Genomic DNA, 14,458 nt, shown 5'->3' on the forward strand with positions numbered 1-14,458 from the left:
AGCCTCTTGTCTTCAATGAAGTCAGAATGGTATCTCTTTCCCATGTGATGGTCCAGTGTAACACAGGTGAAGCTGCTTCCCCAGAGGTGTTATTCTTTGTCCTTATTCAATTTTCTATGAGATGTTCACTTTTAGAATTCTTTTTTACTTTCTCTGTGGACATGCAGGCAGAAGACCCCATCTCAATGGCATTAGAAATGAAAACAAATTTATTTATGTTTTCTGAGTCAATATTCCTGTGCTAGGCCTTCTTTATAACATTCTGGTTTTCACAGTTTTACCACGTAACATCTTCCTTAGGTGACAATTATATACATTGATAAAGGATAGATCACAAATAGTTTTATATCTCCTTTCAAGACTGGCTCTTTTTTAGCTCAAGTTAGCTGTGATCTTTGTTTCAGGTTTGCACAAAGAGATAAGAGACTTCTGTAAGGGTATGCAGCGCCAGAACTGTGGCCAATGCACCTCTTCCTTTCATCCAGTTTTACACAATTTATTAACTTAGGTTAGCCACAAAGAGATCCCATCATAGGGAGCACAAGGCTTTCTCTATTTTGTAATGTATAGCATGGTGCTGTGACAGTTAGTGCAGGAAAGAAGCATGGGCTTTGAGAGGAAAAATTATATGCTTTATAAACAGTAATAACTGTCATATATACACAGTCTTAAATTTCTCATTATTTACTTTGAAGATATTTGTGATTTGCATGCAAAATGAAATCAGGGTAGTATTTGGAATAAGCATCATTTTAATTGGAAGCTTGTGAGTATAATCCAGTATGAGAAAATGGACTATGTTAATTCTTTATGATCCTTTCTGGGAGCATCTGTTTACCTCATACCAGTAATTCATGGAATTTCAGGACCTCTTTTTTTGTCATGTTGCAGTAAAAAATCTACAAGTTATTCACAGTAATACAGTGAAGAGATTAGAAACTGGGCGATTAAAAAAAGGAAGTCGTAATTCGTCAAAGGACAGCAAAAGTTCTTCCAAGACAGACCTTGTACAGGAATGCTCAGTGATATTAACAGATGAATCTTCAGTCTCAGAAAACTTTGAAAATAATTTTGGAAGTCCACAACAAGTAAGAGTTTCTTAATCACTGGGATTTGGGAAGAAAAAAAAAGCAAACAAATAGTGAAGGGTTATTGCTAATTCTTTCGGTACATGTGGAGAGATCTTCTATCCTGGGGTAAAAATGAGAATCCAAAATGAAGATTGTTGGTAGCTTTTGAATGAGGTGATGAAAAAAGGATAATGTACGTGTATGAATGACTAAATAAGTAGGGGGTTTCATATCAAGGTGATATACTCTATCTTTAAGTGTTCTTCATTTGGCAAATCCAATACAAGTACAGCATAACTTTTACATAAAGATCAAAAATTGCTAGAAATGAAACAAAAGTTTTGATGCTTCAATATGAGCTTTCTTTGAAATATGATATTATAGAAGACCATCTGTTAAAGTTTGCATAGCGAAACACCTATTTCCAGTCAGCTGCAAGCTTTAGTAACAGACAGATAATATCTGCTACTCAAGCCAAGTTTGTCAGAGGCTAAAGTCAAGCCATGGGTTGTTCTTGATGCCATTTAGTATTGTCTATTTTAGAGAAATTGAGTATACTTTCTGAAAAAGTTCTTGTTTTACATCTCCACATGTTTTTCTGCTGTGATTTTTTCTTGATAGTTGAGTTCAATTGCAACAAAATAAAGAAGGAAAACAAAAATTATTGAGAAATAAACTCCAAAGTTGTTTCTTTGACTCAGGACTGGCATTAGAATTTTGAAAAATAGTTTCTAAATGTAATCATGTCCAATTCAGTTTAGACAATGTTTAAAACAGCCCATGGACCCTGTCACCTCTACCTCAAATTAAGGCATTATTGAGTGCTAGTACAAGAGCTCAAAGACCTGTAGTAGGTCTTAAAATCAAAGACAAAAGTCTTTGTTGTAGTACATGGCATACATAGGGAAGTTACATGGAAATCTTACAGGAATGTAGCTCCTTATTGTGTAGCCCAATTTAGTTTTACTTGATAAACACATGAGTAATTGTTTAACTTCACAGGAATTAAAATAAGATCTGTGGAATTACCATTAATTTTTTAAGCTTCTTGTGAATGCTTTTGTGTGCAAGCTTGTAAATTATGTGTTTTATTTGCTGAATTCAATAGCTGGCAGTTTACTAACCTGCAGGACTTGAATGCTTGTTGCAATTGTTATGACTTCAGCATGTTGCATTTTCTTTCACAGTCTCACCAGTATTCAATAGAGGCATTGGTGTTGCATGATAGTTGGCCACTTACTGAGAGTGAGTCTTTGCTTGTTCAGGAACTGAAAGAAATGCAGAAAGATGAAATCAAAGGTAGGTTAATCTAAGTACATATTTAGTCAAATGTTTCATGTTACTGATTATATATATATACACATATATATATATATATATATATATATATACACATATATATATATATAATTCCAAGCAACATTTTTTCACTGTTTGAGTGAAATAACTAGGCAAGAAAACTTTTTCTTCTGTAGTTCTTAGAAATGAAGTTTGATTGCATGAATCTACATCTTCAGTACACAAAATATAAGGAAATCAGAGACTACGCTGCAAGACACCTTCTTAGGGCTCAGCTTTATGTAGAGATGTGGAACAGAAGCATGCCTGCTGATAATTTAAGAAAATGCATTGAAAAAGATGGGAAGATAGGCCCTGTTTGGGAAATGTATTCCTTCTGTACTGGCAGGAGAAGAATTTAGCAAGAGAAAAGGCTGGGAAAGTTCCCAAGTACAGTCTGTATGTCTAAGTCACGAAGGGGACAGAGAAATTACAGAAGGTTTTGGGTTTTTTACAGATTATTGTAGCATTTCTTCTTGAGGGACAGTAAAAACCAATCCCAAGACACATTAAAAGCACTTAGAATCCCAGTCAGTATTCTGTAAATTAGATAAATGTCTCATATTTTCTTCTTCTTTTATCAGCAAGATTGACACAAATTATTTAGATCTTTATTATGTTAAAGTTTATCACTCTGGACCCAAGAGCCTGACAGAGGCAAGGCTCTGCCACTGCACATTCCCACATCCAACTGTTTGTGAGGCTGAAGATGAGATCCCACCAAGCATGTGCACATAGACACACATACTCTCGATGTATTTGTGTATGTAAGTGTGTATGTATGCTTATAAACACAAACATATTGCCAGCTACAGAGATCTCAGACAGGAGATCAAACTCAGAGCACAAACACAAACAGCACCAGCTGCTTTATCTTGCTTTTCCCTCTTGGGCTGGAAAGAATGGAAGTCCCCTAGATAGACTGTATATTTCTAAAAAGGTGGATCCTTCCACCAGCTGCACTTAGACACCTAATGTGCCCCATAGCTTGCCTCTGCATCCCCTACCAGCTCTGAGGCTGCAGCCCTACTCCAGCTGCTGTTACTGAACATCACACACACATGCAGCTGATGTTCTCACCTCTAGGTTTCTGCAGAACCTAAAATATTACTTCCCATCATTCAGTAGATTTTCTGTATCATCAATATTAAAGTTCTATAACTTAATTTTTAAAAGAAGCAATAAGAACAAATTATTTGCTTCCTCATATGCAAACACTTGCTAATACTCAAAAAAATTATTTAGGTTGGTTTGATTTTTATTTACTAGTGGTATGTCTCACTTTTTATTCTATTTACATGTTTCTTTCTAAATGTCTCATCAGGTCTTTATTCAGTAATTTCTAGTACTCTGAACTGAACTTAGATTTAGCCACAGTAGTTGCTGATGGATATTATTTAATTTCTCGGGTTTGGGACATATGCAATATTTGAGATTTTTTTCATTATTTCTTCAGTTATTATTACACAACTTTAAAAATATGTATCTTCTTGGTTTACTGTAGTCTGTAGTCAGTTTGACTAGCATATGAGGAGCTATGACGTGTAGGCTAACAGGCTTGTACACAGCTCTTTTAGTGATTTCACCTGCTTGTATTTTGTTGTGTTCTTCACAATATCATCTTTTCCTCCTAGATTATTCCATTCATTCTCTTAGTTTTCCTGTTAGAGTCCTTCTCACAATAGACATTCTATTACATCCTCTTACCCTTCTGAATTGGCTACACAGTGACAGCTTGCACTTGACAATATCCTTTTATACAACTACACCTTGGTCTGTAAAACTGCAGGTCAAAGGAGGTCACTTAATCTCTTAAGTTTCTTCACTAGTTCTCAGCTGATATCACTGAACCTTGGCAATGTCATGAGTGTTCTCATGTTGAATTCAAGGTAGCAGTACTCCAGTTCATAACTCCCCTTCTCCATGCTAATTGATGCTCATTTGCAGTCAAACATACTTAAACTGCAGTCAGTGACAACAAGCACTTTTTTCCTTGGGATTATTTTAAAATGGTGTAAAGATATTAATTTTTAAATGGTGTAATTTTTTTGCCCTCTTATAAATGCTGCCTTTGAAAGTAACCAAATCCATTTCACAGTTCTTATTAACTGTTTCCGTTTATACAAGAATACTAACAGATTGCCTAGGCTACCAACAGAGTTTAAACACAACTTATATCAAAAAGTGGAAACATCAATACTCACTTAATACTTAGTGTTTATTTTTTGTACCCCTATTAACAGCAATATTTATCTGAAGTGTAGTTAAGTATTTTGAGGGAAAGCCCAAACATTTATTCCTTTTTCTTATTGTGAGCTAGTCTTAAATCAGTTTGAAAACTGACCTTTACCATTTAAAATTGCAGACACAAGTTGTCAGACACAAAATTTATATTATAATAATGTTGGTATGTAACCATAAAGGTATTATTTCACCACATGATTTTTAAGAATGCTGCAGTGAGCCAGGTGTAAAATTTATGCAAAACGATTTCCCTTTTTCATGTCTCCCTTTTTCATGTAAGCCAACACTGCCATCTAGAGTTAATTTTGTATTAAAGCTAATTAATCATGATAAAAGCATATTTAAACTTCATAGTAAGATCTACTAAAATATTTTAAAATAGTCTCCCTTTAAATTAAGACCCATGCTATTATACTCTTGGTATTCACCAATATTATAAATACTTATTTGGAACATTTTTGAAGAAAGTAAATTCTCTGATATACAGATGCTGTGATATGTTGTATGTTGATACTATGATGTTTGTACTTGTAAAAAGAACTGTGTTAGTGAAAGTTACTTTGCGAATAATACTTAGTCATATTTATTATATATAAAGTCCCAATAAATGTTTCATTAAAGAGCCCACTGCATAAACAAAACATTAAGACAGCATTAGGCAGGAAAACCTAAGTATACAGAAATTAGCAAGTTCCACATAGCTTATTTATACTGTCTTCGTTCTTTCCTGTTTCTTCCTCCCTTTTTTGTTTTTTTGGGGTTTTGGTTTTTTTTGTGGTTTTTTTTTTGCGACTTTCTTCTGAGAACTGTTATGGAGCAAGCCTTCAATGGAAAAAGACTTTTAAAAATGTAAGCTCAAGATTTGTGTGTAAAAGGGGAACAATAAGCAGGCAATCTTGCAACTGCTAGTACCATTTTCAGTTGCTTGACTGTGTGAACAAAATCATTTTAAGGTTCATTTTGTATTTAGGATTTTCAGCTATTACGTTTCTGGGTTCTTTGATTTTATTTTTCTTGTAGTAAGATCATCAGTTTTATTGTGCAACTGTCACAACCCCAAGCTGAATCATCACTGTGTGCTGAATGCTAACTGCAGCACATATTTTACATATTGCCTTAAATTACCTTAAGAGTTTAAGCTGTTGATGAGGGCTGTCTATGCAACTGGGGAAGCAGGAGAAATGGAGTGCCCAGCCCAGGTAGTAGAGGTAGGTTTGAAAAGGACAGGCAATATGCTTTGGAATATTCCTTTTTATCCTCCAGAGCGGTCAAAGTTTCTCCCACAGGTGTTATTTTCCCACAGGAGAACTTGCTGTCATGCCAAGGAGAGAATTCCATGGGACATCTAACAGGATGTTCAGATCTCTCTCTCTCTTTCTCTTTCCCAGCTTGCCTGTCAGTAGTGATTAATCACTTGCCTGGTGTTCAGTGAACAAATAGTTCACAGAGGATACATGATGGTGCTGTAGATCTCTAAGCCATGCCCTAATCCCACACTACTACTGCGACCAGATTATCGGTTTCCTTCTATCCTGGTGTATTTTTTCTGTAACTTTAGTGTCTGGGTGAGCCCAGCTTTGGAAAGACTTTGGACATTGCCATCTGCCAAGAATCCTTCTGAGGGTACAGTCGAAGACAGGAAAAGTGACATCTGAACTTCTCAATCTTTTCTTAATGAAATCTGAAAGTCCCTCATGGGGCAGCTAATAGTCATTACTACCAGCTACTGGGTAATCCCACTAAATGCTCAGAGCCTATTTCAGATAGCAGTAGCATGATATCTTCTCAAAGAAAGCTTCAAAAGACTCCTCTGTAGTATACCTATCAATAAGATAGATTCTCTGTAATTTAAATTTCATAAAACGGGAGTAGCTGTCTATCTAAAAAAGAGAATTGATGTATCTCAATCTGAAGCTGAATTTCAGCTAGGAATCATTTGGTGCAATTGTTTAACTTGTTTATTATTTAACATCAGACTGGATGATCACTTTGGTCCCATTTGGCATTAGACTAAATGAATTTTTGTATAAATAATTGAAAATCAGTAGACAAGCTAATTTTAAAGTTGCTGTCAGCTGTGTGTCATCACTGTCAGCCCGTGTGATGCCCAAGCTTTTCTTGGTGCCACATAGATATAAAAAACTGCCACTGAGAGTTTGTGATGATTGATGTATAAGCTGTGAGCTGGAATGGCCTTTTACTTTCTGTATCATCTGCCTGCCTATCTTATACAAAGCATTTGCCTGGCTTTGTCCTTAGAAAAGCCCCAAGCTGCTCGCATCTCCCTTTGAATCAGAGTGGTCAGCATGCCAAAATGCAGTCATTGCCCCCTCCAGGCATTTCTGGATGTTGATCCCTTAACTGGGATACTGCTTGCTCTGCTGAGGAAGTGGGAAGGGCTGGGGGAAGCTGAACAGTGCAGTACATGGGAGAGCTTGGAGATCATGACTTAATCTTGCCCTAAACCTTCATATCTGGAGTTAAAGTAGGTTACCTCATTCTAGCCCCTGTCATTTATTATGCTTGCTTGTTCTTTACTAACTTATCAGGGTATATTATAAGTTCAGAACAGCAAAATGTTATAATTCAGAGTCACAAAATATTTCTGGAAACCAGACAAAGCTTGTAGTATCACAAGACATAGAAAGTCTTTGTCTGGGATCATTTAGCTAACTACACAGAATATCTTTGAGTGTTTGTGTAAACAATAAATAATTTATATCTAAAATTTAATAATACCTTGAATAATGTATGTACACTGGTCTGATTTATGGTGCTAGTAGGTAATGATAATGTGAAATTAAAGGGAGAGCCATTTATTTAATCATTTTATATTTTTTAATTATGTCATCACTGTTTTATATTTGCATTTCCTGTGGAGTTGTTTTAGTATATTCAATATTTGTGGAGACCACTTTAGTTTTTTGCTTTCATTAATTAATATATGCCTTAGTAGCATTGAACCAATTTAAGCTTTGCTGTAAAATGTCACTGGACATTTTTTGAAGTAGCATAAGGAGATAAGAGTAATACCATATCTGGACAAACACATGTATGATGCATGATGTGATACACTTATATAGCATATCATATATATTTGTATGTGGAGCTATATGTGAGTTACAAATATGTTTCTATGTCTTTAATATTTACAGCTTTATGTATCCATATAACCTCAGCCATCACAATACAGATCCCATCCAAAGCTCATAAATTGTGCAGTACAATGATTTGTCCTCAGTGGAAAGAAATTGGAAAAGCACTAAGTGAAAGATATCTACTTTAAAAGCATTAAGTGAAAGATATCTTATTATTATCATCAGACTGTGAAACAGTCACTCATATAAACTTTTTTTTCTGAGAGAAGTCCCATGTTTTACCATATTGGCTAAATATAGATTTTCAGCAATTCTCTCAATGTTTCAGGCAGAAGGAAGGAGGAAAGAAATGGAGATTTCAGACTCAGGTTTTTAATCTTTCTCATAGTGTTTTGGATTCATCCCTGGTTGTTTCAACTGACACATTCTTTATGCTAATAAAGTTATATGCTATTACATGCTTTATTTATTAATTTATTTTAAAACAATATGACATGCAAGAAGTCTTGTTTACAGCTCTCACCAGCTATGACCTTGCAAAATAACTGTGGCAAGTGTCAATTTGCAGTATCATTAATTCAAATACATAGTATACATATGTACTGATAATATAATTATTTTAAATTTTCCCAGGTAGTTTTGACAATGATAATTTTGCATTTCCTAAATATGCATTGAGTCTCAAACATGTTTCTTTGCTTTAACTTCCTTGCATTTTATGGGGTGTATTTACATTCTCTGTTCTAGATAGTCTTAGGATGGGATAATGAGAACATTGACTTTACCTGTTTTGAGCTTCATAACAAACACTGACAGAGATTGTATGAGACTGCAGAAGGGAGGTGAGAGTCAGGCTGTGATTCTGTGCATTGCAGTCTTTGTACTGACCCATACACAAAGCAGCAATGCAGTGACTACTGGTAGGCACCATGGAAAACTCTCAGTTAAGCCCTGGGTAAAGTGTTATTTAGGAGAGATAAGGCTGTCACAATGTGTTCACCTTGTAAGTATGTTTTTAAATGTTGTTTGGTCCTCATATTCTTTCTTGATAGTACTTGAAAGTGTCAACTAATTAACCAGCTTTCCTTTGCCTCTCTGTATGGCTGTTTTTTGCTGTTACTCCACCCTGGGTTTTATATGGGGAACTGTATTTATGGATAACTATGATGTTCTCTAAATCCTAATGCATTGCAACTACAATTGAGTAATACACAGGAGAAAGTATGAGGAGCACAGCTTTCCCCTAATTCTCACTTCTTTCCAAGTTAAAAAGATTGCAATTATTCCTAAATCAACCAGAAGATCAAAAGATAAAGCATTTGAGAAGATAGAAGAAGAGACGTTCCGGAAAGAAAGTTCATCACTTGAATCTCAGGTGAGAAAAAAGCCAAAGCCTCGATTTATTGAATATGCCATCCTTGCACTGGATATAGAGATGGTCTCAGGTCTGCAGATCAGTTCTGCTAGGACTTCTAATGTCCTTTGTATTTCTCTATACCCTACTTTGCCACCTTTTTAGCTTAACACTTGAGAAATGTTGAATTAAAAAATTTTAATGTAAAAGATGTCCATCCTGGATTTAGATACACAGTTTGTTCATTTCTTTGTTTATATATAAAGGAAAAACTGGTTCTTCCTTTTGTTCATATCATTTCTATCTCTGCTGAAGGCTTACCAAGTTCTAAGAATTCACCATATTTGTATCCCAATAATCCCTGATTGTAGTGGCTTCCATGGGTTCCTAGGGAGATTAAATAGGTTTTTCCACTGTAGTCAGTTCCTGTCTCATATATCACAATTCTCATTAGCATGCAGACATACGGTGGCAGAAAAATCAGTGTGTACTTGCTTACTTGAAAGTTCTTAACCCCTGGGGTGGATCATCTGAGTGTTCTGTGGCTATCTGAAAAGCTATTGCCAGCCTTTATGCCTTAAAAGGAATAATTGACATTACTGGTTGCAAACAGATTAATGGAAAGCAATGAAGGAACTGACAGCTTCTTGTTTAATGGCATTGCTTTTGCTGGGAATTTTGCTGCCTCATGGTGTGTAGTTTAAGCAAAGAACCATAGAGATTTTCATTAAGAAATCTCTACTGATTTTTTTAGTTGACTAACCTTGCTGCACAACAGACTTCCTTGTGATTCATATCCATACCTAATTATACAGAGTTCTGGAACAGTGCCTTACACTAGAGGTGCTGGGATTATGGTTCTTGGGAGTCCATCACTAAAATAGATAAAAGTTTTGAGAGAGAGCCCTCGCAGAAAGTTAAGATGTCGACCTTTAGTCTCAAACAAGAGCTGAACTCCTAACCCTAGTTCTAAATCTTAGGCTTAAAGCTTCTTCAGATAATATGTTTTCCTGAAACATATGCAGCACAATATCTCATTTCTTGGTTAGGCATCAGAATAGTCTACTGGACTTCAGGCTATTGGACTTCAGGCCCTACTTACCCTGTGATTCTGGAGAATCCATGCGTTAAGGTGTTTGAGAGACTGGGAAGTGCTTGGAAAAGAACCTTACAAGACAGAGCAAGGTTTATTTCTATACAAAAATCCCACTTGAATATAATAAAGATTCTAGGAAAGAAGCTTGTGGAAGGAGAGGAGAGGAGAGGAGAGGAGAGGAGAGGAGAGGAGAGGAGAGGAGAGGAGAGGAGAGGAGAGGAGAGGAGAGGAGATAAAACAATTGCATGAAAAATCACACAAAATACTCTTGTTCAGACTAACTGTTCAGAACTGGGAATGTGGAGCATGCTGCATGGGGGTGGGGGAAAACATGTGAAAAAAAACACCTGAAAGGGCTTCCAGGCATTGTAAAGTAATCTTTCTTTCCTTTGGCAGCCTCTGTTTGTGTCATAATGCATATTAAAGTCTGTCAGTGTACAATGTATATCAGTCAGAAAAAATACCAGTACACAAAAACATAACTTCATCCTAAAGAGTGGCAGTAGACGTATACGAGTGACTACATTATGTTTATCATACTTACAGCCAGGGGAGTCAAATGCACCCTACTGTATTTTACGCATAGTTAGTGACCAGAACGAGGCAGACTTTCTGGAGGTGAAAAAGGACACCCGGCGAGTGGATGAGATCAGAGCCATGAAAGAAGCATGGGAGTCTGCAGAGCCAGGGAGAGCTGTCAAGGTAATATCAGAGTGCAGTCTCTGCAGTGATGTTTCTTCACAATTTCCAGGAGTTGTTGTAATGGTAGAACCCTTGCCACAACAGAAACCTGCCTTTATAGGGCTGTTGTCTTCACCCCTCTGGAAGACAGGAAATTTTACAGTTCAAAGAATTAAAAGTGATTATGTGCCTGAATTCTGGGTAGGAATCCAGATCATCTACATCAAGCTTCTGTAGATCACTGAGACTTTAGATTCTACTTTACAAAACATAGATAAGTTTCTCCTCAGAAAGCCCACTACCTCTACACATTTGCAAAGCTGCTACTTGTAACAAGTTTAATGTTTAGCATGAACAGATTCTATTGAGAAATACAGTGCTATAAACATGCCAAAAATTATTTCTCTTAAAGAACTGGCACCTGGTCATATCAGTACCCAAATTGTTCCTTGCAGCCAGGATTCCAAATTCAGTCTGCATTGCAGGTTACCCAAGAGCCTGTAACACGCTCAGTATGAATTCACAGTTCTGGAGAAGCAATACTGATCTAGTTGCCAGGTGCATCTGGGTGCTTTTGAACTGACATATGCTTGAGATGGAAAAATAATACATGTTCTTTCTAGCAAAGCAAAAAGTGCAGTGCTGATTCAGAATTGGAAGCATCAGTACCAAAGAAAAATAAAATAACAAAGTGCAGTCTTCAAACTCACCTAACAGTCATTCCCTATCACCACCAATACCATTGCCCATTAAGGTATGTTCAGCCAGAATCCCCAGCTTAGAAATTTCGGGGTTTTAGTATTAACTTTCAGAAATGAACCTCAGACATGAGTCTTCCCAGTTACACTCTCAGATTTTCTCAGTTCTTTTCAGTGTGTTCAAAGCTCAAAACTTTTCCTGACACTACTCTATTAAATTCTGGACTAAGGAGAAATGCTGCTCTGCAGCATTTGATTAGTTGTGCTGAGATTGAAAATGCAAGTACAGTCTCCTAAAGGTTAGCTAGAAATGAATCCCCTTTGATGTCTGAAGACTCTTCAGAATCTGGTTCTATCACCGTTTTCTTTTTTAATCAGAAAATCATCTGAATTGCAACTACAGGGTTCTACTTTTGAAGCCCCTTAGGTTTGTAACTTTTTTTAAAAACAGCTGTCATTAAGAAAATTGCAGCCACAACAGAATATGCTAAAAACAAGGTCTAAATTGGGGGTATTCTATCCAGATAAAGTAGCTTCTCTTCCCCTTTCTTTTTGACAACCCTGGCCCAGTGTCTGCCTATTCCAGGGGTCACAGACCCTCTGACTCTGGAAATTGAGTGCCTGACTCCAGGCTGACCAAAAGCCAGAGGGATTCTCTGTCCATTCTGGCAATGACAGCCCTTAAGAGAATTCCAAGTGAGTCAAAGTCTCCTTCTGAAAAGACAGAAGTGCTGATGTCTGGTTTTGGCATCAAAGGTAATTGAGTCTGAAAGGGTTTGCACCCAAAGGTCCCATTTTTCAAGAGGAAGTCTGAATCATCAGGCTATAGGAGCTCCTAGGACGTACATTAGCCATACATTCAGCTGTCCAGTTTTTATTTTATTTTTAATCCCAATACTATTTTAAATTGCCCAGAGACCAGTGATTTCCCAGCATTTCATTGGACAGAGATCTTTAGTGTAAGTGTGCAATGTCTCATGACTGATTCAGTGGGATCCTGGCATCTTTTGTGCTTCTAGCACCAGGCAGACTTGCACACTGCACCCTGATGTTAGGTCTTATTGAAGACTTATAGAATCCTACTTTTTAAAATATTTTGAGATTTGAAATATGCAGTAAAAGTTTTGTTATCTGGATTATAAAACTTTGATCTGTAGGCTTTTCAGGAACGTGTGCGTTTTATTAATAAGTATGCTGTGAGAGACTCAGAGGAGCCCATAGCTGAGGCTGAGACGGCTGACTTAACACCTAGCTCAGGAGAAGCAGGTAAGAGTACAACTTTCTGTGTCTTCTGTTTAGCATGTTCCACTCCTTAGGAAAGACTTCTGAATTAAATACTGGTAGAAGATGGGTAGATTAGCCCTGATAAAGGTGTCCAAATGTGCAATGGCAGGCTTGCTCTGTATCCCCTCTTTATTTTAATTGTTTCATTGCTTTATTTCCAGACACAGATAAAGCCTCACAGCTCTTGGAGGCTGCCAAGTTACCCTTAAGCAAATTTCAGGTAGCCCTTCTGTAGTAGAATTCTAACCCTAAATTAATCTGAAATTTTGGGAAGATTTTGGGAAGTTTTAGTGGGAAATACCTTCTCCCTCAATTCCAAGTACCGGAGTTCATTAGTGTAGAAATGCTAAAAAAGTGTTTAGCAGCTAAAATAGCATGTCACTAAGAGACCAATACACCTAAAGTGCGTGTTCATGGAAGCTGTTCGTGGAGAGTGGTCTGGAAGTGAGGTGTCAAAAAGTGCATACTGAGTAGCATCAGTTTCCTGGAAGTTTCCATAAGTGCTATCTAATTTTATTTAGTGATTACAACTTCTGTGGATTCTTCATATGTATTCCCTGCCAATTTCTGTACTCTGATGAAAAGTTGAACTGGGTGCAAGGCTTCAAGCTTCTTGTTAGTTTGGGTTTTTTTTCTTCTGTGCTTATGCTGAGATGAGGCCATCACAAAAAGGAAAGAATACTTCCCAGTCTGATTGTGACAATATCTGGTCATGACTCATGTGCATGGAACTAGAATCTGTGACCAGTACTTAACTATAGATTAGTATTTTTCCATCCCAGCAAGTAATCTACACAGGAAAAATTCAGATTCAGAAATTAAAGTAGAATTAATCCTCACCTAATGCCTTTAATACAGTATTAGTTACTTGAAACAATATTGTTTCCTCAAAGTTACTGGCTAAAGGACTTCAAAATTAGTGGTTGTCCACCAACAGCTTTCTTCTAAACTAAGCATTTAGAGTTTAATATAGTGTCTTAGGAAGTAAAGAGTGACACCCTAATGACTTTAAGTTGTTGTGGTTCTATTCCACAGTGCAGCATTTTGCAATGATGAGACTGAACATTGCTGTAAAATGCAGTATCTTAATGAGGATTTTTGTATTCTGGAGAATAGTGTTCTGATGGGCAGTGAATAAGGCATTTACACAGATCCAAGTCACACTTTGAGACCAGCAGAGAAGGCTGGTATATTTGTGTATGTATAGACAGTAAATATATAAAAGTAATTATTTTAATGCTCAGAAACCTCTTGCTTTTTCTCACGAGAAAAGTCCAGTGAAATTTTTAACATAATTCAATTAGTTATTGCTACAAGTAAGGTAACAAAAGAGTTTTGATAAAAGAAAACTAGTGAAGTCATCATTAAATCTCATCAAATTTCACAGGTTTTTTCAGCACATTGAGACAAATTAAAAGAAGGAAGCATTGAAATAATGGCAAAGCAGCTCAGCCCATTGCCATGCTTAATATCAGATGTGTCATTGTACTGCAGGAATGCTACAATAAAACACAGCATGTTTTAATTACATTCTCCATGTGGTTAAAAAAATAGTCTAAGATTTAAGAATGCTAGTTTTACTATGTTATGGTTTT

At 36.5% G+C, this 14,458-nt stretch overlaps 1 protein-coding gene across 1 annotated transcript in view; it reads left to right on the top strand.

Moving 5' to 3' along the window:
* ADGB (androglobin) overlaps positions 1 to 14,458 on the top strand; it is a 98,588-nt gene that overhangs the window by 80,226 nt on the left and 3,904 nt on the right. Inside the window, exons 28-32 of the mRNA XM_038133783.1 lie at positions 892 to 1,088; positions 2,258 to 2,369; positions 9,016 to 9,125; positions 10,747 to 10,902; positions 12,737 to 12,845. Of these exons, the coding sequence (XP_037989711.1) occupies positions 892 to 1,088; positions 2,258 to 2,369; positions 9,016 to 9,125; positions 10,747 to 10,902; positions 12,737 to 12,845 (684 nt within the window). The remainder of the gene's footprint in view (positions 1 to 891; positions 1,089 to 2,257; positions 2,370 to 9,015; positions 9,126 to 10,746; positions 10,903 to 12,736; positions 12,846 to 14,458) is intronic.

Source organism: Motacilla alba, chromosome 3 (genome assembly GCF_015832195.1).
Source record: "Motacilla alba alba isolate MOTALB_02 chromosome 3, Motacilla_alba_V1.0_pri, whole genome shotgun sequence".
NCBI classification, from domain to species: domain Eukaryota; kingdom Metazoa; phylum Chordata; class Aves; order Passeriformes; family Motacillidae; genus Motacilla; species Motacilla alba.